The sequence below is a fragment of the Phyllobates terribilis genome, unplaced genomic scaffold (assembly GCF_046119375.1).
Source record: "Phyllobates terribilis strain yellow unplaced genomic scaffold, ASM4611937v1 Scaffold_9__5_contigs__length_417890890, whole genome shotgun sequence".
In the NCBI taxonomy this organism is placed as follows: domain Eukaryota; kingdom Metazoa; phylum Chordata; class Amphibia; order Anura; family Dendrobatidae; genus Phyllobates; species Phyllobates terribilis.
This window is the reverse complement of record NW_027362769.1, coordinates 396701452-396716454: the sequence shown is the minus strand read 5'-3', so window position 1 is coordinate 396716454 and position 15003 is coordinate 396701452. Positions and strand designations below refer to the sequence as shown.

The 15003-nt window shown below is 50.7% G+C and overlaps 1 protein-coding gene across 3 annotated transcripts; it reads right to left on the bottom strand.

The window, feature by feature from the left end:
- Positions 1 to 2096: 2096 nt before the first annotated feature.
- On the bottom strand, positions 2097 to 14693 carry LOC141162578 (uncharacterized). 3 transcript variants are annotated; one of them, XM_073648814.1, is made up of 9 exons: positions 14525 to 14693; positions 11731 to 12044; positions 10726 to 10764; positions 9986 to 10165; positions 9751 to 9876; positions 9323 to 9544; positions 9036 to 9218; positions 8695 to 8808; positions 2097 to 2551 (listed from the first exon to the last, which is right to left on the bottom strand). In XM_073648814.1, exons 2-9 carry the CDS (start codon positions 12014 to 12016, stop codon positions 2283 to 2285), a joined length of 1419 nt encoding a protein of 472 aa, XP_073504915.1. In that variant the 5' UTR covers positions 12017 to 12044; positions 14525 to 14693; the 3' UTR covers positions 2097 to 2282. The 3 variants fall into 3 exon arrangements, with proteins under 3 accessions (XP_073504915.1, XP_073504916.1, XP_073504917.1); XM_073648815.1 differs by having other exon boundaries at positions 9389 to 9544; positions 14525 to 14684; XM_073648816.1 differs by having other exon boundaries at positions 9404 to 9544; positions 14525 to 14674.
- Between the last annotated feature and the right edge of the window lie 310 nt (positions 14694 to 15003).

Genomic DNA, 15003 nt, shown 5'->3' with positions numbered 1-15003 from the left:
TTAATATTCAGACACAGGGGGGGGGGGGCCCAAGTGGGTGGGAAATGACGTCACTGAGGAACAACGGGTCACTCGAAAGACCCGACGTGGAGCTCAAGTGGTAATGTCTAGATTGTATGAAATTCTCTAAGAATATAGTATAAGTCCATCACGTTTCAGGATATTGGAACAGGATCTATGACGTCCTAACACAACATATAGAAATATATTCCATTTCTTTAAACTCTGATTATACAGTAACTCCATTTATATTATTATATTACTCCGCTGCATCCCTGGGATAAGAGAAACCAAGACTTGTCATAAACATCTTCATCCTGCACTGAAGATCTCCTAAACTGGGATATCTAAAGGATATGTTATAAATGACACATGCACCTCTGTGACCTGCGGGGCCCGGTCACGAGCTCTCTAGAGGGATGAGTTGGCTGCATGTTCATGGCTCTCTCTATTCATCTGTATGGGAGGAAGTCGGACAATGAATGAAGAAAGCTGCACATGCGCAGCTGCTTTTCTACTGTCAACAATGTTCTCGAAGGCAGATGTGGATCCCAGCCATGAAACCATCCTACATTTATAGCATATCCTTTGGAAATATAAAGGACACATCCACCTCTGGGACCTGCGGGGCCCGGTCACGAGCTCTCTAGAGGGATGAGTTGGCTGCATGTTCATGGCTCTCTCTATTCATCTGTATGGGAGGAAGTCGGACAATGAATGAAGAAAGCTGCACATGCGCAGCTGCTTTTCTACTGTCAACAATGTTCTCGAAGGCAGATGTGGATCCCAGCCATGAAACCATCCTACATTTATAGCATATCCTTTGGAAATATAAAGGACACATCCACCTCTGGGACCTGCGGGGCCCGGTCACGAGCTCTCTAGAGGGATGAGTTGGCTGCATATTCATGGCTCTCTCTATTCATCTGTATGGGAGGAATTTGGACAATGAATGAAGAAAGCTGCACATGCGCAGCTGCTTTTCTACTGTCAACAATGTTCTCGAAGGCAGATGTGGATCCCAGCCATGAAACCATCATACATTTATAGCATATTCTTTGGAAATATAAAGGACACATCCACCTCTGGGACCTGGGGGGCCCGGTCACGAGCTCCATAGACGGATGAGTTGGCTGCATGTTCATGGCTCTCTCTATTCATCTGTATGGGAGGAAGTCGGACAATGAATGAAGAAAGCTGCACATGCGCAGCTGCTTTTCTACTGTCAACAATGTTCTCGAAGGCAGATGTGGATCCCAGCCATGAAACCATCCTACATTTATAGCATATCCTTTGGAAATATAAAGGACACATCCACCTCTGGGACCTGCGGAGCCCGTTCACGAGCTCTCTAGAGGGATGAGTTGGCTGCATATTCATGGCTCTCTCTATTCATCTGTATGGGAGGAATTTGGACAATGAATGAAGAAAGCTGCACATGCGCAGCTGCTTTTCTACTGTCAACAATGTTCTCGAAGGCAGATGTGGATCCCAGCCATGAAACCATCATACATTTATAGCATATTCTTTGGAAATATAAAGGACACATCCACCTCTGGGACCTGGGGGGCCCGGTCACGAGCTCCATAGAGGGATGAGTTGGCTGCATGTTCATGGCTCTCTCTATTCATCTGTATGGGAGGAAGTCGGACAATGAATGAAGAAAGCTGCACATGCGCAGCTGCTTTTCTACTGTCAACAATGTTCTCGAAGGCAGATGTGGATCCCAGCCATGGAACCATCATACATTTATGGCATATCCTGTGCAAATATCTTAAATATATTAGAAAGGGCAACTGCTTTAAGTAAAATGTTCAAGGTAGAGTTGATATTAGATCCCAGACTCTGCACCTTCGTAGATTCTTCTGTGTTTACTTTCACTAACCCCGCTATTTCCCCCACACAATTATGATTCTCCGCAGTAAAAAGAAAATCTATCATTTTCTGATTTTTGGCAAACATTTTTGGAAAAATTAAAATATTTTAAAAAATATTGCGATGCCAAACCGACGGCACAAAGGACGAGATCAACCTGACGGACTGTGACGGTAATGACATTATTGAGCAAAATAAACACACTCAACATCAAATTCTCCTTTTTTTTGGAGCAAGGAGCAACCACAGTTTTAATGTAAAAATACCCACGTAAAATAAAAAAAAATATTTTTCAATTATTAAAAAAAAGAAAGGAAATTATGGTAAAATTCTTCTTCAGTGGAAGTGGAGTGTCTTCGAAATTGGAACAAGTGGAATAACTGGGAATATTTCAGTTAGGGCTTTTACTACTTTTCCAAGTTGGATTTTTTTTTCAGAGTCTTAATGACGGTGGGATAATGCTTCTCCAAAATGGGCAGGAATTCATTATTATCTTCGTGATCCACAGAATTAAGGATTAGCCTCATCCTCTCCTGGCTGCTGCCTTTTTTCCAGATGCTGTCGTATTGCTCCTGTGTCAGTAATCCTTCCTCCAGAAGATCATCCAGAACTGGATCCACTTGCGTGATTAACTTTATGAGGTTGTTTCGATTTTCATTAACAAAATTATTCTTATCTGCGGAAAATGAGGAAAATGTCATTACAAAAAAAAGAGACGACGAAGAATTTTTTAAGCTATTTCATGAAAGCTGCAGCTAACTGTGGCCCCAAGTGTGTCTAGGCACCAAGAGGATATGTTATAAATGACACATCCACCTATCTAGAGGGGTGAATTGGCTCTCTCTATTCATCTGTATGGGAGGAAGTCGGACAATGAATGAAGAAAGCTGCACATGCGCAGCTGCTTTTCTACTGTCAACAATGTTCTCGAAGGCAGATGTGGATCCCAGCCATGAAACCATCATACATTTATAGCATATCCTTTGGAAATATAAATGACACATCCACCTCTGGGACCTGCGGGGCTCGGTCACGAGCTCTCTAGAGGGATGAGTTGGCTGCATGTTCATGGCTCTCTCTATTCATCTGTATGGGAGGAATTTGGACAATGAATGAAGAAAGCTGCACATGCGCAGCTGCTTTTCTACTGTCAACAATGTTCTCGAAGGCAGATGTGGATCCCAGCCATGAAACCATCATACATTTATGGCATATCCTTTGGAAATATCTTAAATGTATTAAAAAGGGCAACTGCTTTAAGTAAAATATTCAAGGTAGAGTTGATATTAGATCCCAGACTCCGAAGAAAGAAGAAAAGACGGCATTCAAAATCCTTGAGAAAAAACTCGGCTCATCAGAAATGGAATCTTCTTGTGCCATTACCAAGGGTTCGGATGGTAAAGAAGCCTCAACAATAACTAAGGACACCTCCCTATTATAAAAAAACCTCCAAAACACCAAAAACACCGCAACAGAAACAGAGACTGGACAAAATCCCTCCAAGCAAGAAAAGATACAGACTTGGATGTTGTCAATCTCTTATCAAGACTTCTCAACAAAGTAGAGGATTTACTAAATTCTGCACCTTCCAACAACTTTGCCTTATTCTCGGCTGTAGTTGTAACTAATTTGTAAAAGAGTTATCGCCATTCTCTGCCAGATATCGAGGATCCAAAGTACAATGAGCAACATTTATAAACAAGTAGATTCCTGGAATTAGTCGCTGCGGTTTGTCTGTCAAGATCATGACGTGAATTACTGCTCCATCAATTATTAGTTTGTCTTTTCATCCCTTGGACAGTAGACATCAAAGATTGTGTTCAAGAACTGGTAGTAGATGACCTGTTAATTGGCCTAGGAAAAAAATAGCAAATGGAGCTTTGCTCACCCACCGCTACCCCAATGCCAGTTCTTTTCTGCTACCCTGGTGCCGGCTCTCCTCCGATGTCCTGGTGCCGGCTCTCGCCCCAGTGCCAGCTCTCCTCCGCTACCCCGGTGACGACTCTCCTCCACTGCCCTAGTGCCAGCTCTTCTCCGCTGCTCCAGTGCCAGCTCTCCTCCACTTCCCCGCTGCCGGCTCTCCTCCGCTGTCCCAGTGCCCACTCTCCTCCGGTACCCCGGTGCCGGCTCTCCTCCATTACCCCAGTGCCGGCTCTCCTCCGCTGCCCCAGTGCTGGCTCTCCTCCGCTGCCCCAATGCCAGCTCTCCTCCGCTACCCCGGTGACGACTCTCCTCCACTGCCCTAGTGCCGGCTCTCCTCCGCTGCCCCAGTGCCATCTCTCCTCCGCTACCCCAGTCCCAGCTCTCCTCCGCTACCCCGGTGCCATCTCTCCTCCGCTACGCCGGTACCGGCTTTCCTCCGCTGCCCCGGTGCTGTCTCTCCTCCGCTATCCCAGTGCCAGCTCTCCTCCACTACCCCTGTGTTGCCTCTTCTCCACTGCCTCAGTGCCAGCTCTCCTCCACTACCCCGCTACTGGCTCTCCTCCGCTGTGCCAGTGCTGGCTCTCCTCCGCTGCCCCAGTGCCTGCTCTCCTCCGCTGCCCTTGTGCCAGCTCTCCTCTATTACCCCAGTGCCGGCTCTCCTCCGCTGCCCCAGTGCTGGCTCTCCTCCGCTGCCCCAGTGCCAGCTCTCTTCCGCTACCCCGGTGACGACTCTCCTCCACTGCCCTAGTGCCGGCTCTCCTCCGCTGCCCCAGTGCCATCTCTCCTCCGCTACCCCAGTCCCAGCTCTCCTCCGCTACCCCGGTGCCATCTCTCCTCCGCTACGCCGCTACCGGCTTTCCTCCACTGCCCCGGTGCTGTCTCTCCTCCGCTATCCCAGTGCCAGCTCTCCTCCACTGCCCCTGTGTTGCCTCTTCTCCACTGCCTCAGTGCCAGCTCTCCTCCACTACCCCGGTACTGGCTCTCCTCCGCTGTGCCAGTGCTGGCTCTCCTCCGCTGCCCCAGTGCCTGCTCTCCTCCGCTGTCCCAGTGCTGGCTCTCCTCCGCTGCCCCAGTGCCGGCTCTCCTCCGCTGCCCCAGTGCCAGTTCTCCTCCGCTGCCCCAGTGCCGGCTCTCCTCTGCTGCCCCAGTGCCGGTTCTCCTCCGCTGTCCCAGTGCCGGCTCTCCTCCGTTGCCCCGGTGCCGGCTCTCCTCCGCTGTCCCGGTGCCGGCTCTCCTCCGCTACCCCGGTACCGGCTCTCCTCCGCTACCCCGGTACCGGCTCTCCTCCACTGCCCCGGTGCCGTCTCTTCTCCGCTATCCCAGTGCCAGCTCTCCTCCGCTGCCCCTGTGTTGCCTCTTCTCCACTGCCTCAGTGCTGGCTCTCCTCCACTGTCCCAGTTCTGACTCTCCTCCACTGCCTCAGTACCAGCTCTCCGCCACTACCCCAGTGCTGGCTCTCCTCCGCTGTCCCAGTGCTGGCTCTCCTCCGCTGCCCCAGTGCCGGCTCTCCTCCTCCGCTGCCCCAGTGCCGGTTCTCCTCCACTGTCCCAGTGCCGGCTCTCCTCCGCTGCCCCAGTGCCGGCTCTCCTCCGCTGTCCCAGTGCCGGCTCTCCTCTGCTGACCCAGTGCCGGCTCTCCTCTGCTGACCCAGTGTCGGCTCTCCTCTGCTGACCCAGTGGCGGCTCTCCTCTTCTACCCCCGTGACGGTCCTCCTCCGCTGCCCCAGTCCCTGCTCTCCTCCGCTGTCCTGGTGCTGGTTCTCCTCCGCTACCCTGGTGCCTGCTATCCTCTGCTGCCCCAGTGCCTGCTCTCCTCCGCTGTTCCAGAACAGGCTCTCCTCCGCTGTCCCAGTGCTGGCTCTCCTCCGCTGCCCCAGTGCCTGCTCTCCTCCGCTGTCCCGGTACTGGCTCTCCTCCGCTGTCTCTGTGCCGGCTCCCCTCTGCTGCCCCAGTGCCTGCTCTCCTCTGCTGTCCCGGTGCTGGTTCTCCTCCGCTACCCCGGTGCCGGCTATCCTCTGCTGCCCCAGTGCTGGCTCTCCTCCTCTGTCCTGGTGCTGGCTCTCCTCTGCTGCCCCAGTGCCTGCTCTCCTCCGCTGTTCCAGTACCGGCTCTCCTCCGCTGTCCCGGTGCCGCCTCTCCTCCGCTGTCCTGGTGCTGGCTCTCCTTTGCTGCCCCAGTGTGGGCTCTCCTCCGCTGTCCCAGTGCTGGTTCTCCTCCGCAGTCCCAGTGCCGGCTCTCCTTCGCTGCCCCAGTGTGGGATCTCCTCCACTGTCCCAGTGCTGGCTCTCCTCCGCTGCCCCAGTGCCTGCTCTCCTCCGCTGCCCCAGTGCCTGCTCTCCTCCGCTGCCCCAGTGCCTGCTGTTAGAACTCTCCTGTTAGAAAAAACCTATCTTGCTGGTCACATGACCTTTTTTGCCTATTTAATCCGGCTCCGCCCTCCTGGCCTTGCTGGACTTCATTGTAATTTCCACTCTTGAGCTAGCTTGGTGCTCTGTTACCTTTCTCTGTCAGTTTTGCTAGGTCTTCGGACCTCTATGTTCTATGTTGTTTGTTTGTCTTATTTCTGCTACAATTTCTGCTAGGAGGTGTCCATCTTTCTCCCAGTCCCTAGTTCTTGTAGGGATCCCTCCCTTGCATCTATAGGTCTTCGTTCAGACTAGCCAAGGACTTTAGCGGGTCTGATCGCAGGATCAGGTTCCCCGTTACATCGTAGGGATCCAGCTTAGTTCTATTGTAGGGACAGATCTCCTGTCTTTCCTTAGTGCTTGTAGCAGATCATAACACCTGCTCTCCTCCGCTGTTCAAGTGCCGGTTCCCCTCCGCTGCCCCAGTGCTGGCTCTCCTCCGCTGCCCCAGTGCTGGCTCTCCTCCGCTGCCTCAGTGCTGGCTCTCTTCCGCTGCCCCAGTGCCTGCTCTCCTCCGCTGTCCCAGTGCGGGCTTTCCTCCGCAGCCCCAGTGCCGGCTCTCCTCCGCAGCCCCAGTGCCGGCTCTCCTCCGCTGCCCCAGTGCCGGCTCTCTTCCGCTGCCCCAGTGCCTGCTCTCCTCCGCTGCCCCAGTGTGGGCTCTCCTCCGCTGCCCCAGTGTGGGCTCTCCTCCGCTGTCCCAGTGCCAGCTTTCCTCCGCAGCCCCAGTGCCGGCTCTCTTCCGCTGCCCCAGTGCCTGCTCTCCTCCGCTGCCCCAGTGTGGGCTCTCCTCTGCTGCCCCAGTGCCTGCTCTCCTCCGCTGCCCCAGTGTGGGCTCTCCTCCGCTGCCCCAGTGCCAGCTCTCCTGAGCTGTCCCAGTGCCGGCTCTCTTCCGCTGCCCCAGTGCCTGCTCTCCTCCGCTGCCCCAGTGTGGGCTCTCCTCCGCTGCCCCAGTGTGGGCTCTCCTCCGCTGCCCCAGTGCCTGCTCTCCTCCGCTGCCCCAGTGTGGGCTCTCCTCCGCTGCCCCAGTGCCAGCTCTCCTGAGCTGTCCCAGTGCCGGCTCTCTTCCGCTGCCCCAGTGCCTGCTCTCCTCCGCTGCCCCAGTGCCAGCTCTCCTCCGCTGCCCCAGTGCCTGCTCTCCTCCGCTGCCCCAGTGCCAGCTCTCCTCCGCTGCCCCAGTGCCAGCTCTCCTCCGCTGCCTCAGTGCCTGCTCTCCTCCGCTGCCCCAGTGCCTGCTCTCCTCCGCTGCCCCAGTGCCGGCTCTCTTCCGCTGCCCCAGTGCCTGCTCTCTTCCGCTGCCCCAGTGCCTGCTCTCCTCCGCTGCCCCAGTGCCGGCTCTCCTCCGCTGCCCCAGTGCCGGCTCTCCTCCGCTGCCCCAGTGCCGGCACTCCTCCGCTGCCCCAGTGTCGGCTCTCCTCCGCTGCCCCAGTGTCGGCTCTCCTCCGCTGCCCCAGTGCCTGCTCTCCTCCTCTGCCCCAGTGCCTGCTCTCCTCCGCTGCCCCAGACCCTGCTCTCCTCCGCTGCCCCAGACCCTGCTCTCCTCCGCTGCCCCAGTGCCGGCTCTCCTCCGCTGCCCCAGTGTCGGCTCTCCTCCGCTGCCCCAGTGTCGGCTCTCCTCCTCTGCCCCAGTGTCGGCTCTCCTCCTCTGCCCCAGTGCCGGCTCTCCTCCGCTGCCCCAGTGCCTGCTCTCCTCCGCTGCCCCAGTGCCTGCTCTCCTCCGCTGCCCCAGTGCCTGCTCTCCTCCGCTGCCCCAGTGCCTGCTCTCCTCCGCTGCCCCAGTGCCTGCTCTCCTCCGCTGCCCCAGTGCCTGCTCTCCTCCGCTGCCCCAGTGCCTGCTCTCCTCCTCTGCCCCAGTGCCTGCTCTCCTCCTCTGCCCCAGTGCCGGCTCTCCTCCTCTGCCCCAGTGCCGGCTCTCCTCCTCTGCCCCAGTGCTGGCTCTCCTCCTCTGCCCCAGTGTCGGCTCTCCTCCTCTGCCCCAGTGCCGGCTCTCCTCCGCTGCCCCAGTGCCGGCTCTCCTCCGCTGCCCCAGTGCCGGCTCTCCTCCGCTGCCCCAGTGCCTGCTCTCCTCCTCTGCCCCAGTGCCTGCTCTCCTCCGCTGCCCCAGTGCCGGCTCTCCTCCGCTGCCCCAGTGCCGGCTCTCCTCCGCTGCCCCAGTGCCTGCTCTCCTCCTCTGCCCCAGTGCCTGCTCTCCTCCGCTGCCCCAGTGCCTGCTCTCCTCCTCTGCCCCAGTGCCTGCTCTCCTCCGCTGCCCCAGTGCTGGCTCTCCTCCTCTGCCCCAGTGTCGGCTCTCCTCCTCTGCCCCAGTGCCTGCTCTCCTCCGCTGCCCCAGTGCCGGCTCTCCTCCGCTACCCCAGTGCCGGCATGTTGCAGTCCATGGTCCACAGGGCAGATGCAGCAAAAACAAATACAATTCAACAAAATGTGATTCATTGACAACAGATCAGATTTCCTGCTCACAAATCCGACAGTTCCTTTATCGCTTGTTGGAGTCTTACTTGCTGTATTTGGTTTCCCATCTTCCTCTCTTGGTTCCTTTCTCGCTCGTTTGCCCCCCGCAGCTCCACCGGAGGTTTCCGCTTTCACAGGTGACTTCTCAGTGGTTTTTGGCTCTGCACAGACATAAGTGTAACCTGTTCATGACTCCATGAATATCATTGTCATCCACAGTTACGTGTCCGCAATCGTCCAGCAGAAGAGGTCACATCTGGGGGGGAACGCTTATAGACTAAGAATGTAATCAAATTTCCAAAATGTGACCGTCAAACTCAAAAACACTCACCCCATCCAATACCACTGTATATTATTTACCACCACCCAATGCTACTTGGCCATTTACCGTTTTTTGGTTTCCTTCCTCTCTTGGGCTTGACTTCTTCACTAGGTTGTTGGCTTGTCCCCGGTTTGCTTCCTGTATCGGCCCTTGTGGGTTGTACGGTCACAGTCGACTTAGGACTAGGTCTTGCTCCTGTGATCTTCTTCGGCTCCTCAGCACTGACCCGTCCACCACTGGTCCGAGGAGCTTCATGCATGAAACAGAAAAAAAAAACCACAAAACATAACATAAAGAAAGATGAAGACGTCCCGAACACTCTTGTGCCCCTGCCTCCTGCACAGGTTCTCCACCTCTCTCCTCGTTACTCCTGTGCTGCCGCCCTCCTCCTTCCCAACACATAATCTCCAGTAGATAACCTGTCCTCTCCATACATCTCTGACTGCTTGTCGGAGACTTTCTTGCTCTTTTTGGTTTCTCATCTTCCTCTCTTGGCTCCTCTATCGCTCGTTTGCCCCCCGCAGCTCCACCGGAGATTTCCGATTTCACAGGTGACTTCTCAGTGGTTTTTGACTCTGCACAAACATAAGTGTAACCTGTTCATGACTCCATGAATATCATTGTCAACCACAGTTATGTGGCCGCGATCGTCCAGCAGAAGTGGTCACATCTAGGGGGTAACGCTTATACACTAAGAATGTGAACTTTACTCAAAAACACTCACCCCATCCAATTTCATTGTATATTATTTAATATCACCCAATGTGACTCGGCCGGTTACCGTTTTTTGGTTTCCTTCCTCTTTTGGGCTTGATTTCTTCATCAGGTTCTTGGCTTGTCCCCGGTTCACATCCTGCATCGGCCCCCGTGGGTTGTACGGTCACAGTCGGCTTAGGACTATCTAATACTAAATTAAGAATGGAATCAAATTTCCATAATATAAAAATTCGCTGATAGACACCATCCAATACCACTTTATACCCGGCCACACCACCCAATGTTCCACAGCCGGTTACCGTTTTTTGGTTTTCTTCCTCTTTTGGGTTTGATTTCTTCAGCTTGTTGACTTGTCCCCGATTCACGTTCTGTATCGGCCCCAGTGGGTTGAACGGTCAAAGTCGGCTTAGGTCTATATCCGGCTGTTATGATCTTCTCCGGCTTCTCGGCACTGACCTGTCCACCACTCGTCCGAGAAGCTTCATACATGAAGAGATGGGGACAGCTATTAGGCGACTTGGGATATAAATTGGACAAAAAAACCCCAAACTTTGGCAAATGTTTAATATTGCTTTAATTTGCCATTTTTTTTTAAAGTAAATCGGGCTTAGTGGTGGGGGAGTGACCCCCCATGCCAAATTTGTCCTTCAACCCTCATTTCCGACCTTCAGCAGACCTATCCACCACTGTTACCAGGCCCCACCACAGTCTCATAAGGTCAATACCTAAGGGGGACCTTTGCTGTAGTCTTCTCTTTTAATATTTGACCACAGACTCGTAGATGATGTGATCGAAGCCTCATAACCCAAAGCTTTCTCCTTTACTCAACCAACTCCAACTTTGACCTTCTACTGAGAAGAATGAAGCTAATTTCCGACCTCCGCCAAACCTCATCTGTTGACTACTTCTCCAGAGTTTAGCACCGACCTCGATAGACCACGGATGGTGATCACCACATCTAGGACCTTTCTAGTGTGTGCCCCAATGACCACGGTAACACTGGACTGAATCAGTTTCATCAGCCTAATATTACACTCACCGGGCTCTGCTTCTTTGGGATTTTTCTTTTCATTTTTATCTGTTAAGATAAAAAGAAACACATCACATGTTACTGACATATTGTGGTCCAGAAGTTGAACCTCCAAAAGTGGCTGCACATGTAGAAGTCGCCAAACATCTGAAGAAGAGCAGGGAGTTAGTTCCTCCTCCGAGTCTGTGAGATGGTCAATTTCTGGACAATCCCTTCAATTATTAAAATGAAGTCAACTGTATTATAGTATAACCCAATGTAACAAGGGTCCGAGCTTTCATATTATCGGTACAGGCACAAGAATAAACTGAAAAACTATTGCATGTGTTTCTCATACTAGGAAGCATTGAACAATAGGTGTTAAAAATGCCAAAAAACAGTAAAAAATTTCCGGTCATGGGTGTGGACTAATTTTGAGCTCTGCCCATGAACAACCCAAAACTTATTCATTAACTTACATTTTGGAGCATTTTTTGCATAAATCACACCCTTTTAGGAGATATGCCTGAAGGCCCTCATGTATATTAGACTAAGGTCAGCTAAGCTCGTCGATAGCAGTGGGATCGCACAACGGTCTAATGTGTGTGGGGTCCTCCCAACTCAACCCTGACGGCTGATGATGAGGGAGAGAATGGTCCATCATGTCTGATTTTGGACTGCCGATCGTTTTGTTTCCTGAAGATGAGGAGATCTTGGCTGGGCCGAGCGTTTTTGTGTATGGATGACTCGGGAGAGAAAACTGTTGGCTGAGCCATCATTCGGTTAACAGCTATCTATTGTGTTTGGGGGGCTTTGGTGTCTTAGTGGGGGAGAGTAAACTCCATTTTTCCCTCTAATCAATCATGACTCACTGACTCACTTAGTGATTTAAGGACCCAAATAGTCTGCACCTTTCAATGGATGGACAATGTGACATCGGAGGAGGGTTCTCCTCCTCGGTGTCACCAGTAAGACCCCTGAACGCTCCTGCATCAGATGACTAATGACATAAAATCGATCTATTAATCTTCTCACCTCCTTTGAGATCTTTCTCTAGATCAACCCGAATCTGATTCTCGTTGACGTTCCTCAGAGCTTCTCGGACTTTCATCGGCCCGTGTTTGACCGTGTAGGAATTTATGATGATGTCGGCCACCTCCATCGGGGATTTTCCTTTGAGTCCGTCTATCTGGATTTGGTTGCATCCTCGAGGAGCCTTTACACCACACAAGGCCACAATGACGGCTTCTAGACGGACCTTGGACAACTGACTTAGATGGTTTCCCAGGATTTTTATGATATTTGCACTTTCTTTACTCATAGCTGTAGAATCGCAGATCCCGAAATCCCTTACAAATAAAGATGGACGTTCAGTTATTGAAGGATCGAGAAAATCCAATGAAACATCTCAGAAGAAGGGAAACACGGTGATATCTAATGTGGAAATGTCACATTTCTGGTGGAAATTCTCTATCACGTTTACAAAGTCTTTTATTTTCTTATCATGATTGTGGCTAATATGGTAAAATATGGGTATGAGCCTTCTTGACTCTCACAGGCCTCCATAGTTACAGTACCCAGTACAGATAATGTAGTAAATGTCACCTGCAGTCCTATGTAACACCACAGATAACACAGTGATAACTCTCTGAGTACAGATAATGTAGTAGATGTCACCTGCAGTCCTATGTAACACCGCAGATAACACAGTGATAACTCTCTGAGTACAGATAATGTAGTAGATGTCACCTGCAGTCCTATGTAACACCACAGATAACACAGTGATAACTCTCTGAGTACAGATAATGTAGTAGATGTCACCTGCAGTCCTATGTAACACCACAGATAACACAGTGATATCTCTCTGAGTACAGATAATGTAGTAGATGTCACCTGCAGTCCTATGTAACACCACAGATAACACAGTGATAACTCTCTGAGTACAGATAATGTAGTGGATGTCACCTGCAGTCCTATGTAACACCACAGATAACACAGTGATAACTCTCTGAGTACAGATAATGTAGCAGATGTCACCTGCAGTCCTATGTAACACCATAGATAACACAGTGATAACTCTCTGAGTACAGATAATGTAGTAGATGTCACCTGCAGTCCTATGTAACACCACAGATAACACAGTGATAACTCTCTGAGTACAGATAATGTAGTAGATGTAACCTGCAGTCCTATGTAACACTACAGATAACACAGTGATAACTCTCTGAGTACAGATAATGTAGTAGATGTCACCTGCAGTCCTATGTAACACCACAGATAACACAGTGATAACTCTCTGAGTACAGATAATGTAGTAGATGTCACCTGCAGTCCTATGTAACACCACAGATAGCACAGTGATATCTCTCTGAGTACAGATAATGTAGTAGATGTCACCTGCAGTCCTATGTAACACCACAGATAACACAGTGATAACTCTCTGAGTACAGATAATGTAGTAGATGTCACCTGCAGTCCTATGTAACACCACAGATAACACAGTGATAACTCTCTGAGTACAGATAATGTAGTGGATGTCACCTGCAGTCCTATGTAACACCACAGATAACACAGTGATAACTCTCTGAGTACAGATAATGTAGTAGATGTCACCTGCAGTCCTATGTAACACCACAGATAACACAGTGATAACTCTCTGAGTACAGATAATGTAGTAGATGTCACCTGCAGTCCTATGTAACACCACAGACAACACAGTGATAACTCTCTGAGTATAGATAATGTAGTAGATGTCACCCGCAGTCCTATGTAACACCACAGATAACACAGTGATAACTCTGAGTACAGATAATGTAGTAGATGTAACCTGCAGTCCTATGTAACACTACAGATAACACAGTGATAACTCTGAGTACAGATAATGTAGTAGATGTCACCTGCAGTCCTATGTAACACCACAGATAACACAGTGATAACTCTGAGTACAGATAATGTAGTAGATGTCACCTGCAGTCCTATGTAACACCACAGATAAGACAGTGATATCTCTCTGAGTACAGATAATGTAGTAGATGTCACCTGCAGTCCTATGTAACACCACAGATAACACAGTGATAACTCTCTGAGTACAGATAATGTAGTAGATGTAACCTGCAGTCCTATGTAACACCACAGATAACACAGTGATAACTCTCTGAGTACAGATAATGTAGTAGATGTCACCTGCAGTCCTATGTAACACAACAGATAACACAGTGATAACTCTGAGTACAGATAATGTAGTAGATGTCACCTGCAGTCCTATGTAACACCACAGATAACACAGTGATATCTCTCTGAGTACAGATAATGTAGTAGATGTCACCTGCAGTCCTATGTAACACCACAGATAACACAGTGATAATTCTCTGAGTACAGATAATGTAGTAGATGTCACCTGCAGTCCTATGTAACACCACAGATAACACAGTGATAACTCTCTGAGTACAGATAATGTAGTAGATGTCACCTGCAGTCCTATGTAACACCACAGATAACACAGTGATAATTCTCTGAGTACAGATAATGTAGTAGATGTCACCTGCAGTCCTATGTAACACCACAGATAACACAGTGATAACTCTCTGAGTACAGATAATGTAGTAGATGACACCTGCAGTCCTATGTAACACCACAGATAACACAGTGATAACTCTCTGAGTACAGATAATGTAGTAGATGTCACCTGCAGTCCTATGTAACACCGCAGATAACACAGTGGTAACTCTCTGAGTACAGATAATGTAGTAGATGTCACCTGCAGTCCTATGTAACACCACAGATAACACAGTGATAACTCTCTGAGTACAGATAATGTAGTAGATGTCACCTGCAGTCCTATGTAACACCACCGCTGGCTGTGATCCTCTGGGCTGGGTGCAGTGCTGTGTCGGTCCGGTCTTGCAGTGCTCTGTCGGTACCGGTGTTGTACAGTTTCTCTCTCTTTCCCGGGCTTTACACTTCCTCGTTCTTTCTGAGGCTGCGCGGTTTGCAAAACATAAAACAAGAAAAACCAGAAGTTTCCTGTCCCTTCATTATCAGCTGCTGCCGGTCCTGGACGCTGCGGGCTGAGAGGAAACTCTTGATCCCCTGTGGAGAACAAACTATACAGAAGTAAAGTGATCTCCGTGCAAAACTCCTCAGATTACAGATTCCTGGGAATAATCAGGAAGATTCATCCAATGACAGTGAGGTCAGGGTCTCCTGCACTATATCAGTGAGGTCAGGTTCTCCTGCACTATATCAGTGAGGTCAGGGTCTCCTGCACTATATCAGTGAGGTCAGGGCCTCCTGCACTATATCAGTGAG

Coding starts and splice junctions, on each gene's coding strand:
- LOC141162578 (XM_073648814.1), bottom strand. CDS start 12,016: ATGAGTAAAGAAAGTGCAAATATCATAAAAATCCTGGGAAACCATCTA. Junction 10,765..11,730: donor AGAGAAAGATCTCAAAGGAG/GTGAGAAGATTA, acceptor TTATCTTAACAG/ATAAAAATGAAAAGAAAAAT. Junction 9,877..9,985: donor AGGAAGAAAACCAAAAAACG/GTAACCGGCTGT, acceptor TTCTTAATTTAG/TATTAGATAGTCCTAAGCCG.